Source organism: Aulonocara stuartgranti, assembly GCF_965226115.1.
Source record: "Aulonocara stuartgranti genome assembly, chromosome: 7".
NCBI classification, from domain to species: Eukaryota; Metazoa; Chordata; class Actinopteri; order Cichliformes; family Cichlidae; genus Aulonocara; species Aulonocara stuartgranti.
The window spans coordinates 32,715,343-32,729,047 of NC_138945.1; the positions used below are offsets into that span (position 1 = coordinate 32,715,343).

Consider the following 13,705-nt stretch of genomic DNA (forward strand, 5'->3'; position numbering starts at 1 on the left):
TTCTTAGGCAGTGAACACTAAAAAATGTCTCCAATGTGTGTCAAGCTGAATGACACTGTATGCATGCAATAAAACAGGACTTTCTGGAAGGATGACGGTGGCTTGTAGCGTAGGTGCTTTCAATGTCTGCTATAACTAGAGGAGCATTAAACCACATACAATCCATTTACCATTTAGTTAGTTATTAGTTCCCAAATCAAGGTGTGATAACAACTTAATTTTATACCAAATTTTACACAATTTAACACCAAAATTTCTCATCCGTGGGATAATAAAGGTTTATTCTATTCTATTAGCTCCCTAGAGTGAGTGCAAACTTCCTTACCAAAAGTTTACATATTATTTCCTCTTTGACCTCTAACCCCTCTCAGTTACTGTTTAGATTCTGTGGAGGCGTGGGGAAGCAAAAGAGCTTGCGTCTTTGTTTATCTTTATTTCACTATAAAACAACTTGTAGATTTAATTGCTACTTAAACATGTAAAGGCATTAAGTGCTTTTGGCTTGAGAAGTGGGTAAATGCTGTCTGAAAACCTCTGACCTAATTGTCTATAAAAATGGCTCCACCACAAAAGCCTGCTTTGGTACTGCTTTTGTTCATGCATCGCTATTCACAGTCTAAAAATGTAGCCAATACCACCAGCCACAGGAACTAAGCAAGAGAGTGAGAGACCCCACTACTATGGACATAAATATACATTGTTATGCCTAGTTCCCTTAAAGTGTAACCCTTTCCCAGGCAGGGTAGTCATGTCCCTTTGTTTTCTTCTTGTAAAAACAGTTTTCTGGATCACTCTTAGTCTGCCCCCTCACCCTAGACTACTCTGTCTTAGAAGACCCTCCCAAATTGCTCCTGACAATAAAGGAAACAGTTGATGTGGTTCCAGCAATTGACCAAGATGCTGAAACCATATGGGAACCGCTAGGATGTCTCCTGGGTGAGGTGTTTTGGGCATGTCCTACCAGGAGAAGGCTCCATGGCAGACCCATATCTCTCAGCTGGCTTGAGAACCCTACTATGTTCCTCCAGTATGAACTCAGGAAGGTGGCCAGAGAGAGGGAGGTGTGGGCTTCTCTGCATAAACTCGTTCTACCCTGACCCAAACCCAGATGGATGTATTATTATTGTGTACTTGTGTGGAAGGACTGCATTGAATAATCGACCCAACAACATGAAAATAAGCTCCAAAAGGACTTTTGTGTGAGACATTTAGTGACAATACATTTTGTTTAGGTGAAAATTAAATGTACTCATTATTTTCATGTTACTTTTACTCCAACTGTAACACTTTAACTATGTTCGGAAGCATTCATGTAACAAAGTGTTTTGCAGATTACCTCTGTGGTGGCCATCTTGTTTTCCCAGTAAAGAGGAGGCTTGCCTCAATTGCAGCTCTTTTATAGGCCAGTCTGTATTGAGAAGGCGTGGTCTTTAGAGTATTTAAAGGGAGCAGGAAATGGATTGGGGGCCTTTTTGGGAAGTTGTTGTCTGTATGTGCATGATGTTGGCAAGAGACAATAAAACAATTACTTCAGTTAAGATAGAGTGAAGTCTGATGTTTCTCTCACCACTCCTCTCTGCGTAACAAACTAATGGAATATTTGTAAGAAGTCTTTTCAGAGACACAAAGAGTTTTTGGAAAGAGTCCACCTCTGTGTGGGCTCTGTGTTACTGTTATAAAGAATAAAAGTGTTCAGATTGTAAGACTCAAACATAAATCGCCTAGATTTGGATTAGAACAAATTAAAAGTTATAGCATTAGTCATGTTGCTTTTCATTCTTACTCTGGTGAGGGATCAGAATTAATAAAAAAAATGTAGTGTTCAGAAATGAAGGATGTCAACATCTGAACAGTAACTGAAAATTCAAACCTCTAGGTTACCAGTGATCTGCTCAAGACTCTCGACTTACAGTACAACTAGCAGGCATATTCAGAATAACACGGAAAGCTTCTGCAAACATAAGAATTGTCTATCTATCTATCTATCTATCTATCTATCTATCTATATATATATATATATATATATATATATATATATATATATATATATATACACACATATATATATATATATATATATATATCCCCTTTATGCCAATGGCCCTTGCAGTGTGCGCTTCACCCATCAGAGGGCGCATCTTAACGCTTAGTTTAAAAATACTCCCTGAAACCCAAATTCTTTTAAGAGTGGAGCTGCTAAAGCAAACTACCCGACTTTTAACTTTACGTGTCTTAATCAGCACATAGGGGCAAGTTCAAACTCCTGGGCCAATACCGAGCCTGAAGCCTGGTCTCCTTTCAGATTTGAACAGCTACGATCGGTAGCTGGGATCTCTAAACATCTCTGTCCGAGAGGGAAACACGGAGAGGGAGACGTGAGAGCAAGGACGTGAGCGGAAGGGAGGCAAAAATCAGAGAAAACCTAAGCTGGACACACTGATAGCGCTGTTTTTGGGCGTGCGTAAAGGCGCGAGGCGAAGTTGCATTTACAGGATACATGTAAACACAGATGTCCCCCTTTTTTGTTTCCCAGACTGGACATGTTTCCGCTGCTGGAGAGCGACGTTTAGACAGTTGTGAAAAGAGATTGAACCAAGGGTTGTAGAGAGTCTGGTCTGTTATCCCTTTCTTTTTATCTTTCGCTTTTGGGACTGAGTGGAAGTCCTTGTTTTTACGCTTAGAGTACTAAGGAAACGATAAATGCAAATGCGAAGGGTGACTCCGTGCTTTTATTCATCGTCTACAGAGACTTGAAAAGCCGCTTTCCCCACATTGCACAGCAGCCCGTGGTGTTTGGTTCACTGAAATGTGAAACACTAGTGAAGTCGATACATGACAAACTGCTGTATCCAGCTGGTTTGTTTGTCTCTGTTGTAAACATTTTACGCTCTTTGGATTATATGTGTTGAGTAGGAAACTTTTTAAGAATGAAGAGGAGAAAATTCACGTAGCTCGTCTCCGTTTTCTGCTTACATCGTCGCTGTTTGCCGAAGTGGATCCCTGTTATTATTTTAGTCATTTCCGAGCCTTCACGTTGAGGAGAAAGGGGAGCTGACATGCGCCTGGACATGGGGATATAGTGAGCTGACCTACTGCGAATAATACAAAGTTGCGAAATTGCCTGATTTGCGTACATAGTGAATAATCAAGACACCCGGAGCCGGTGGGAAATCAACCATAGTGCCTGCTCGTGCGCCGTGAAACAACGCTTTTCTGCTCGCACTGAGCCAGTTCGAGAACCAGGTTATTTTGCGAGGAGAGACTTCGGAGAAAGATATGGAGGAGTGGAGACAATGCGGACGGTGGTTGATAGACTGCAAGGTCCTGCCCCCGAACCACCGGGTTGTGTGGCCCTCGTCGGCCGTCTTCGACTTGGCACAGGCCCTGCGTGATGGGGTGTTGTTGTGCCAGATGTTGCACAATCTCTCCCCAGGATCAGTGGACCTGAAGGAGATCAATTTCAGACCCCAGATGTCACAGGTGAGTCCGCCTCGGTATACATTTTAAACGACCAAGTGGTGGCTTTGATTTACACGCCCCCCGGGCAAACTTTTATATGCACTACGCTGCTACACATCCACACCCTGGGATTCCCTGGGTAGCCACTTCCCACTGAGATGTTCCACGATTTTCCTTGATTGTTTGGAAAGCTTTTTTTGTACATTTCTCTGCCTGTATTTCCCCAGCTGATCCAGAGATTCCTTCCTGTCACAACAAGCCCATTCCTTGGCGCAGTAAAAAAATTCTATCAGTGTATCTGTGATAATACAGCAGTTAAACACATACTGTGGTGGGCTCTGTGTGTTAAAACATGCAAGCTTCATTTAGTTTTTCCCAGGTGGAGAAAATAATGCAATTATGCCCACTAACACCTTATTCTGGAGGTGTCACACCTGGATCCATGTGGTGATATAGGCCTCAAGGTTGATGATGAGCTGTTCTGCTGGTGGCTCCAGGAGCACTTAAAAGCCAATTCCGTTCATTTCTTTTTTTCCCCCTAAAAAGGTTAAACATTTATCTACCCAGTATTTTATTTCTGCTCATGCAAGTATCAGCCCCCCCTCCCAATGAAATTGACATACAGTTGGCAGCTAGAGCATCTTCACATTCACTTCCAAGGGTGCTAATTGGGTGTTATCTAGACAGTCTAACTCTGTGCAGAAGTGAGCAAAGATAATAAGCTTCTTAGGGAAGAGAAAATCGAGGACACTAAATAAAGTAAAAGGAACGTTATGGAACGTTAGAGTGATGCTCTTCCATGGTTGATGATTTAGTATACACCATTTGTCTGGTGGTAGCAGTTTTAAAAGGATGCTGCACTATTTGCTTTTAAATTTTTACCTGTCTCAAGTTGAAGGGAAATGGCAAACTGGAAGAGACTCAAAGAGAAGTATCCCCGTGTGTATGTAATTAAACTCAAACGAAACCCAAGATTTCATGGCAATGAGATTAGAGGTTTGAACTGTAGCTATTGCACGCCTCTGCTTCTGTAAAGCTCCCTCTGCACTTCAGCTCATTCATGTTTCCAAAGCCAATAAGAGGAAGTGTCGGGTGCCACAGGAAGTTTACATGACCACGGTGGTGGAGTAGAAGTGCTCTGTGGCAAACATGTCTATTGACTTTTATTCACCCTGATGTCTGCACTGAAATACCACACAGCCTCCGCTGCACATGGTGAAGAAGTCTTGGCACTGGCACTGTGACATATTTAGATTATTCTTATTGTCATACCTGCGGGCTTTAATAGCTGTGTTAGGAAGCGATTCCTCACTGACAGCAAATTTGTCTGATATGCTTGGCACACCTTCTGTGACCTCTTTCTGTCATAATAATGTGTGTGTGGGTCTACTGTCTGTCTGTCTGCTTTTTTTGCTCTGTCTGTGTTGGGTGCTGTTTTCTAGTAAACACTTCTTTCTTTGTCCTTGATTAATCAGGAAAAGATAATTTGGTTAGCCAGATCAACAAGGAATTCATTTGCAAGTGTGTATGTGTATGTGTGTATTTTTCAAACGGAGCAAAAATGCCACTTTTGTCTCTGTTTCACGCTTATCAAATGGGATCATTTGCAACTGTTGAACAAAACAAGAATGTCATGTAAGATTCTGCGCGTTGTGGTGGACATTTTAAGCTATTTGTCTTCCATTTAAGACAATAAACACTTAACAGAAGAAAGAATTACATATTAATCAATAAAAGTAAATGCTAGTGGCATCGCTATCCATCCCCCTCTCTTTGCCTGGTAACCAACAGCGGCCTTAACTTATCACCTCCAGAAGCTACTGGGTTCAATGATTACAAGGGCGAGAGAGAGAGAGACTTGGATGGCATGCTTTGATCCGCCCACTAATCCCGAGCTCCCAGTACCACTGAGTGAATCTGCAGCGAGGGTGAAAGTGGTGTCCTCGGTGACAAATTGGGTTAAACAAAATCCTGGCAGCAGAACAGTAGTATGTGATTTATGATAAGGAAAAGGTCAAAGCTCACGTGCTTTAAAACCGAGAACACACAGTTAGTGGCTTAACCAAATGAAGAGGAGCTGAAGCAGAGCAATTATATTGTTTGCTCAGTATAAAATTTCTCTTGTATCCAGTGGATAAACTTTAGCGGTGATTGATAGGTTTGAAATTGAGTTTTGTCTGTGAATATAACTAGTTTCTAACATTTAGTTAAGACGCCCTCAACACATGGTAGTAGGTGTAGAGCCGATGCATCGTAAAGGTGGTTTATGGCGAAAGAAGAACATAAAGACACAAAGTATGTGTTTCTCCTTTTTCTATTGATCCATTACTTCTACTGCTAACAGAGCCTAATCACAATAATGCTTTTCAAGTTTGGCATTGATCCCGGTTTGTGGTCTTGGTGCTTTTGTGCATTCTGCAGACATCAAAGAGAATTCCTGGTAGAAACACGATGGTCATAATTTTTTCACAAAACACGGCATGTCGACAGTTAATGAATTTGCAATTGAAATTCCACTCAGTGTGCTTTTCTACCTTGTATGTTATGACTTGATGATGCTTTCATGGTCTTAAGATGAAAATTTTGAAGTTTCCTGAACGTGTGTTTCATTTGACCCACTTGTACAGTGCTCTGCAAAAGTCTTGAGCCACCCCTCATTTCTTACATATTTTGCTAGTAAAATGGGAAACAGGTGCAGTGATGTGTTGAAACATGTGAAGTATATAAGGCAAAAACAGAGACCTGTTGCCACTGATTTTCTTTATTATTATTCCAGTAAAGAAATTGGCTTACTTCAGCCTTTTTTTTTCCTGCTTCCCTTTTTAAAGATTAGTTTCTTGACACCCGTCCTTCCATTGAAAACGTTTCTGATGATGAACACTGGATCAATCGAAGGGGCAGATATATTTCTCAGGTCCTGTGTCTTTGATGGATTTTGTTTTCTTAAGGCGGTAACTTTCAGACTTTACTGCAGCAGATACTTGATCTTTTATCCTCTTCATCTTTTGCCTACGTTCCTCAATTTTTTTAAGGCCACATTGCGCGCTAAGATGTGCCAGGTTTTCAGCGAATAGCTCTGGGGGAGTCACCTTATTGGTGCAAAAATGACATCAAACCTATTATCTTTGGTATTTTTCAGAAATTCAACTAAAGAAGTGGGAACAAATGATGTGTTTTTGCAACATGTTGCTAATAGCAAAGACCAAAGACAAAATTTGAAATTGGTTTTTTTTGCTAGCTTGTAGGCGCAACACTGTTTCACCCCTTGTGTTAGGTACCTCTTTATGTTTATTTTATTCATTCATTATTCAGTGACTGAGTGGCTTAACAAACAAAAACACATTCCTATGAAAATGGTTAGGTACAAGGGCTGGACTGAAAATGAATGAAAAAGCAGCCAATGTTCAAAGATAAACTTTAAAAGACCTTCAGAAATCCTGGAGCGCTTTTGCTCACGACAACTACAAAGTTAGAAGAAAGTCTGAGTCCTTGGAAGCAAAATATAAAGAAAGACGGGATGGCTCAAGAGTTTTTCACAGTAAGGCACATGGGATGCCAGCTCATGGCTGTGTGTCAGACAGTAGTCACTGGTTTCTAGATTACGCTTCTGCAAATTCCATCTTTTGCTCTTGACAGAGCGGTGTATGTAAGCCCGGACCCTTTGAGCATGCTGAAATGGCAGCTTTCATCTTCAACTCACAGATCTACAAATTTTGTATAGTTCTTAATTATATATTCTGGTAATAGGCAACAGGATGAGCTTTACAACGTAAACATTATAAATAAATAAATAAAAAACTCTCAGTAATAAAATCACTTGCTATATTATTGTATATTTTTGTGCTCACAATAAGCTGCCAAAAACTGGACAAGCCCTCTTTTCTCCCAGCTGAAAGCTAGCTGTTTTCTTAAAACAAAAATGGTGCACTTGTGCTAACTTAATCGATAACATACAGGACCAAATACACACTCGGAAACTAATTTGTCACTGTCCATTTTGATTCCTAGTGTATGTGGTTAAACATCATGGCACTAACCTCATTAATATTTCTGTTATCAGATTTGCAATTATAGAGTTACATACCAAAAGAGAGCATGACCAAGGGGGATTAAATATTGTTTGATTTTGTCTTTCTTCCCCTTTGTGGACAGGAGAGGAGGTGGAGTAGTTCTTAAAAGGAAACTGTGAAACTGACCTTCATTTATGTGGTCAAATGAATTCCTAATTGTGTTTTTCAGCATTTGTTTGCCTTTACCTCAAGGTTGTAAACGGGTGGCTAATGAGCGCTGGTGTCTGTAGATGCTTCAGAGCTCAAAGTGTACTTATTCAGAATCCAATGCCTCAGGCGGTGTCTGAAAGACGAGACTGAGCCTTTTGAGTGTTCTGCAGTTCTCTCTTCACTTCTTATTTTCTTTTGTTTTTTGTTAGTTGTGAATGCCTATGGGATGAGCAGGTGGATATATGTGTGTGTGTGTGTGTGTGTGTATGTGTGTGTTTGCTGTGCTTTTGTTTCCTTGTGTGACCGTGCACTTGTTTATTATGTTTGTAAGTATGTTACAGTACCTGTGTTCAGACTCAATCAGTATTGAAGCTGGGGAGCCTGCAGAGCTGCACTGAAGTTTCTCACTACTCTGCAGGGCTCCAGATCCCACACAGAGCCTGCTGCTTCCACTCAACATAATTGAGGTTCTTCCTCTTTGTCCAGCTCCCACCAGAAATATTGGCTGCTGATGGAAAGTAACCGGATCAGATCTGAATTCTTTTTTTTTTTTTTTTTTTTTTTTAATTCTGCCATTCCTGCAAACTTGGATTACCATGATATTGGTGTTATGCATCATTCATCCGGTTCTAAAAATCACACTATAGAAAACTGACTGAAATGTTTTTGCTGCTAGGATTAGAAATAACTATAAATAACAGACACAGGGATAACAGCTGATGTGGAAAACGTGTTAGTTGCCTAGCATTTATTTGTTTTTCTCGCCACTTGACAAATTGTATTTTCATTCACCTTGTAGGTCCTGTTTTGTCTCTATCAGCTCTTTGGAAAGTATGTGGCTAGCTTTGTGAACTTTCTTTTTCTAGATGCTGTTTGATGCTAACTAGGTAGACTCGGGGTAAACAACAAGAGGTTTGTGGTATAAAGACATCCTTTTGTTTTTTTTTTAAGGGGCTCACAGACTGATGCCGGCCAATGAAATTTCATACAAATAAGAGGATTCAAAGCCACTTTTCATTGAGAAAAAACAGCTTCTATGCTGTGTTAAACAGTTGCACGCAGGACTTTACAGTTGGATCTTCAGCTTCAGACTAGGGCTGCCACGATTAGTCGACTAGTCACGATTACGTCGACTATCAAAATCGTCGACGACTGATTTAATAGTCGACGCGTCGTTTGAAGCTTTGTAAGATCACAAAAGACGCAGGAATAAGTAGTAGGATTTAAGAGTGTAATAACGGACTGAAACAGAAGATGGCAGCACTGCATGTACAAGGACGCCAGCTGCCGTTAAACCCCGAAGAAGAAGAAGCTGTGTCCCAGAATTCATAGCGCAGCCCAGCGCAGTTTCCAACAATGGCGGCAGCTAGTTAGTTTTAATGTTACTCTTATTATTCTTTCTGGGTCACAAAATAAACGTTTAACATATTTTCAGGCGAGAATGTAGCTGTGTAAACCTCAAATATCTGCTCAGTTTATCAAGACACCACATATTTTCAAAAGCACTCCGACGTTTTCGGAGACGTCTGTTACCCACTAGCTCGATAGCTAGCCGGGGGCAAGGCTCACTAGAGCCGTGAGAGCACCGGACTCCTGGCAAATCATTTTCAAACCCACCGCCGTCTTTCGCTACTCAGGTTAAACATGATATATAAGTCACTTAGATAACTTAAAAATGTTATTGTTTGGCTTTTTTCAGTATTTTATTTGTTCCTGAGTAAATCGGTTTGGCTGAGATTAAAGTTATAGTTTCTACACAACTGAATAAACATCAAGCAGACAGCTGATTATCAGAAGTGTGAGATGCTGGAGAATATACTCCGGTGTCCTGTTATATTTTAGATAGCAAGGAGTTTATTAAATTTTAATGAAATTTGCAGATTGTTTCGGTGAAGTTTAATAAACTATCATCTTGTCTTTATTTTTAGTTAGCACAGATCTTAAACACTTAAAGCTGTAAGCTAATGATAGTTATATAAGAGCAGATGCTGCTGGTGCAATAAGCTGTACGCTGTACGTCCAATGGATGATGATCTGATTAGTCGACTAATCGCAAAAATAATCGGTGACTAGTCGACTATCAAAATAATTGTTTATGGCAGCCCTACTTCAGACAAGATTTTTTTTTCTTTTTTTCTTTCTTGTAACCAGGAAGTGGTGCACTTTAGATTAAGTATCTCTTTTTTAAGTGCTCTGGGGCAAAATAGGGGAAACCATGCGAAATTCACATAAAGCTATCTGTAATGAGATCCAAAATATGTAAGCTAATTTGTTGCTTATGTCTATTTTTAAGAGCCTTTCCTTAGTGCTGAGATTTGCACATGTAGCTTAATCTGTAAGACTACAATGGGTTTACCAAAAAAATGTTTGCTAAAAATATCTGCATTCTTCTACTTTATACCTGTTTAATGAGGCAGGAAAAGTGGTAAAAGGCTATAAAAGAGGTTGTAGTACATCAGACTAGGGTGTTGTTATTTTGGTACTTCCTGTGCAATCTGTTTGTTGCTTATCTTTTTCTTCATTAATTTTTGCATCTGTCATTCTTTTTCTGTGCTCCTTCTCTGTGACATGGCAAAACCTGGACAGCTGCATTGAAATCCCTAATCAAACCCTGCTTCATTTTGTCTTCATCAGTCATGTGATTACAGTATACATTCATTGTTCACTGTAGGTCAAACTTACAACACTTATTGCCCTGTCTCAGATCTGCGTGGTTAAAAATGAGATCAACGGGAGTGTATGAACCAAACAGCATGTTAAATGTCAGTGCACTTTCTACTCTGAAATCTCTGTTTATGGCCAGAGTGGGTAGGGGGGTAGTAACCACTGTAGACACCTATCCACCCACCCTTTTCTCCCTCTGGAGTAATTTAATCTCAGTGTTAGGTCTACTGTTGACCCCATGACCTCAGCGCTCGCCGGATGCAGGTAATACTGCTAATGGAACTCATTAGGGATATGTCTTGGGTTGAACAGCTGAGACTGTGCCCCTGGAAGCTAATGGGATTGACAAGGAGAGAATGGGTCTGGGCCAGTGTATTCTAACCTTTGTGTAAGGTGATCCGACTCCTGAGGTCACAAAATTCCCCTCAAAATTTTAACGTCTGTGTGGGTTGAGCGCTGACATTTGCAGGACTGACCTATAAACAGTATTTTGTTTTTTTTATGTATTTCCTGGAGGGACTGGACGTGCCTTAGTCTCGACCTGTCACAAAACTGGATACAGATTCCAGTGTACTTGTTGTTTTTGTGGAACCTAAATCTTGTTCTTGTTAGTTAAAAATAAAAAAAGTTACAATATCTAGTTCTGATAGGAATGACACAGACACAGTGGTAGCTAACGTCCCAACTTAAACCAGCCCAAACTGGTGCGGCACTAACAAGCTGTAAAGCATTTTACTAACAATTGTTGCTTCTCTTTGATGTACATTAACCTGGCTTTTTTTTTTCTTTGACTGTCAGGTAATCTTGTGCTGCAGCTGCAGGATATAAAAACAAAACAAAGAAAATAATTACAGTCATTCTTGTTTTTAATTATGTGAACAGATTACCTAAGGGTCACAGAACAGTATTGCTGGCTGAGTAATCATCCTTCGAGTTATCAAGAGTATCACTCCCACAAATATGTCATTAACACTGAAACATTTAAGCCAGTCGTCTACATTTGTTCAGAACAGCGTTGTCTATGGGTCATTTTTCCTCCTTGCCAGTGCCTGTAGTGTCAGAGATAATGTGAATGAAAGATTTGATAAAGGAGTCATTGTGTGAGGAGCTTAACAAATGTGGGCATTTTATCAACCTGAAGTCAGATTAAGAATGGAATCAGTTCCAGGACGTTTTTCTTCGTTTGCAAGTGTAATTCTTCTTCATATATGTGGCGGTTGAACTCTTGTGGTCACGACCATGTTGTTTTAGTAATATTGCACCACCTGTGGTTTAACAACGGTGATATTAGAACTATAGAAATGTTGTTTAAAACTATGACAATACTTCTGAAAGTATTATATATTTCAGACAATATAGCAGAGTGGACAGCAATAGAGCAATACATTTGTGCATGCTAGGATTATCCCTCATTCTCAGCAAAATAAGTTTTTATTGTTGAGTATTTCCCTGGGCTGCTGTTCTGTAAAGCAGGCATTCACTTGGAAACAGAAGCAACAAATTTAAAAACAAATGGAGACCATTTAAAATTTTGCTGCAGCCCAGCTGTTCCTTTTCAAGTTGGGACAATTTTTTTCTGAGCTAGCAAAGATGTATTGCCTTAAAGTTAATCCATGCGTCAGCTGTACAAACAAAAGCAACTGAATATTGCTAATGGCCCAAAAGGGATTCTTACAGGGCTGACTTAAACAATGCATGACATTTAGCAAATGAAGGGAGCAACTGAGGTACACGAAAATAGTTTACTTTGAAACTACAACCCTTGTTGCTTGTTTTAGGTGCCGTTTTTATGATTGAGTGAATAGAAAGGTCAGTGTTTATGGATTTACAAATAATGAAAGTATCTGACAATGGTCAGGTACAAAGATTGGATTGATATAAGTGAAAAAGCAGCCAGTGTGCAGAGACAAACTTTGAAAAACCTCCAGAAAGCCTGGAGAACTATTGATCAAGACCACTTAAAAAATGCAAGAAAGTCTGGCTTCTTGGAGGCAGAATATGAAGAAATGAGAGGTGACCCAAGACATTTGCACAGTACTGGACACAGATGGAAAAAAAAACCCTCAATTAGTTTTTTTTTTCTTTGTGAGATAGATTTTTTATTATTTTTCTGAAACATAGCTTAAAGCTAAAAGAACAGTCATACAAAAGGAACACATAAGGTGAGCTTTTCTTCACAGTCATTAATTGGATAACAACTCACTGTATGCTATAGACTCTCATAAATAAATTAATATGAGGCAGTAAAAGCATACAACTTGCAGTGCTGCATGAGAAATAATGCATAGCAGCATAGGAGAGTCATAAATAGGAAAACGGTTAAGTACTTGCATTATTCAGCAGATGAATAAATGCCATAGTAGTTGAGGTCAATATTCATTAGGTGCAAATGAATGGTCACATGTATACACATTGTAAGTGTGTGGGCCTGCTGCTTATGCGGTTGCTGCTTGGCACATCTGCAAGTACTGTGTATAACTGAAGTCACAGCTGTAATAGAATGTGGTAATGAAGCCACTTACAGAACAACGCAAACATTTAAAAGTCACTCCAGGGAATAAACTGACATTAAAATATTTAAATCTAGAGTTAAATATGACTTAACAATAAATAAATATTATCCATCCATCTATCCATCTTTTTCTGTCACTTATCTGTGTTTGGGTCTACCTATTCCAGCTCATCTAGGGCTGGCTTTCCAAGCCATCGAAGAGGTAATCTTTCCAGCATGTCCTAGGTTTGCCTCACTGCCTCCTCCCAGCAGGACATGCCCAAAATACCTCACCCAGGAGGCGTCTAAGAGGCACCCTAGTCATGTCTTCATACCACCTGTCTCCTTTTGATGTGGAGGAGTAGCGGTTTTACTCTGAGTTCCTTCTGAATGTCCAAGCTACTCACCCTATCGCTAAGGGAGAGCCTAGCCATCGTAGCCATCATTGTATATGTGATCTCTTTCTTCCAGTAACTACCTAGAGGTTGTGCCCTAGGTAGAAAGGGTAGGAACATAGGTTCACAGGTAAATTGACAGCTTGGGTTTTATGCTGAGCTCCCTCTTCACAACAACAGATTACACAAATTTGTTTGTTAGTCTTGCAATCCACTCTCCCCTCACTCTCTCACTTTTGAATAACGCCACCAAACTCTTAAATTCCACTGCTTGGGGCAGCACTCAGGCAGGCTGTTCCTCTCAATCACACCCTTCCAGGTCAGTCAGTCATTGCCTATGTGAATGTTAAAGATCCCCAGTAGGGCAACAGAGTCCCCATGTAGAACCTCAACACCTCATTCCAGTGACTCCAAGAAGGCTGTGCACTCTGAACTGTCATTGGGTGTAAATGCGCTCTGAAGTTGTTGGGAGGGGT

The 13,705-nt window shown here is 40.2% G+C and overlaps 2 protein-coding genes across 8 annotated transcripts in view; both read left to right on the plus strand.

The window, feature by feature from the left end:
• The first annotated feature begins 2,158 nt into the window (after positions 1-2,158).
• The window catches only part of vav2 (vav 2 guanine nucleotide exchange factor), a 193,540-nt gene continuing 181,993 nt past the window's right edge, over positions 2,159-13,705 (plus strand). For 5 of the 7 annotated variants that reach the window (XM_082538844.1, XM_082538846.1, XM_082538845.1 and 2 more), the window contains exon 1: positions 2,159-3,480. In XM_082538844.1, coding sequence (XP_082394970.1) covers positions 3,277-3,480 — 204 coding nt within the window. In that variant the 5' untranslated portion in view covers positions 2,159-3,276. The remainder of the gene's footprint in view (positions 3,481-13,705) is intronic. The other 2 variants (XM_082538848.1, XM_082538850.1) reach the window with 1 other exon arrangement.
• The window catches only part of LOC309709922 (uncharacterized protein), a 322,961-nt gene continuing 318,830 nt past the window's right edge, over positions 9,575-13,705 (plus strand). The window contains exon 1 of the mRNA XM_082538906.1: positions 9,575-9,593. The gene's annotated coding sequence lies outside the window, so the exon portion shown is untranslated. The remainder of the gene's footprint in view (positions 9,594-13,705) is intronic.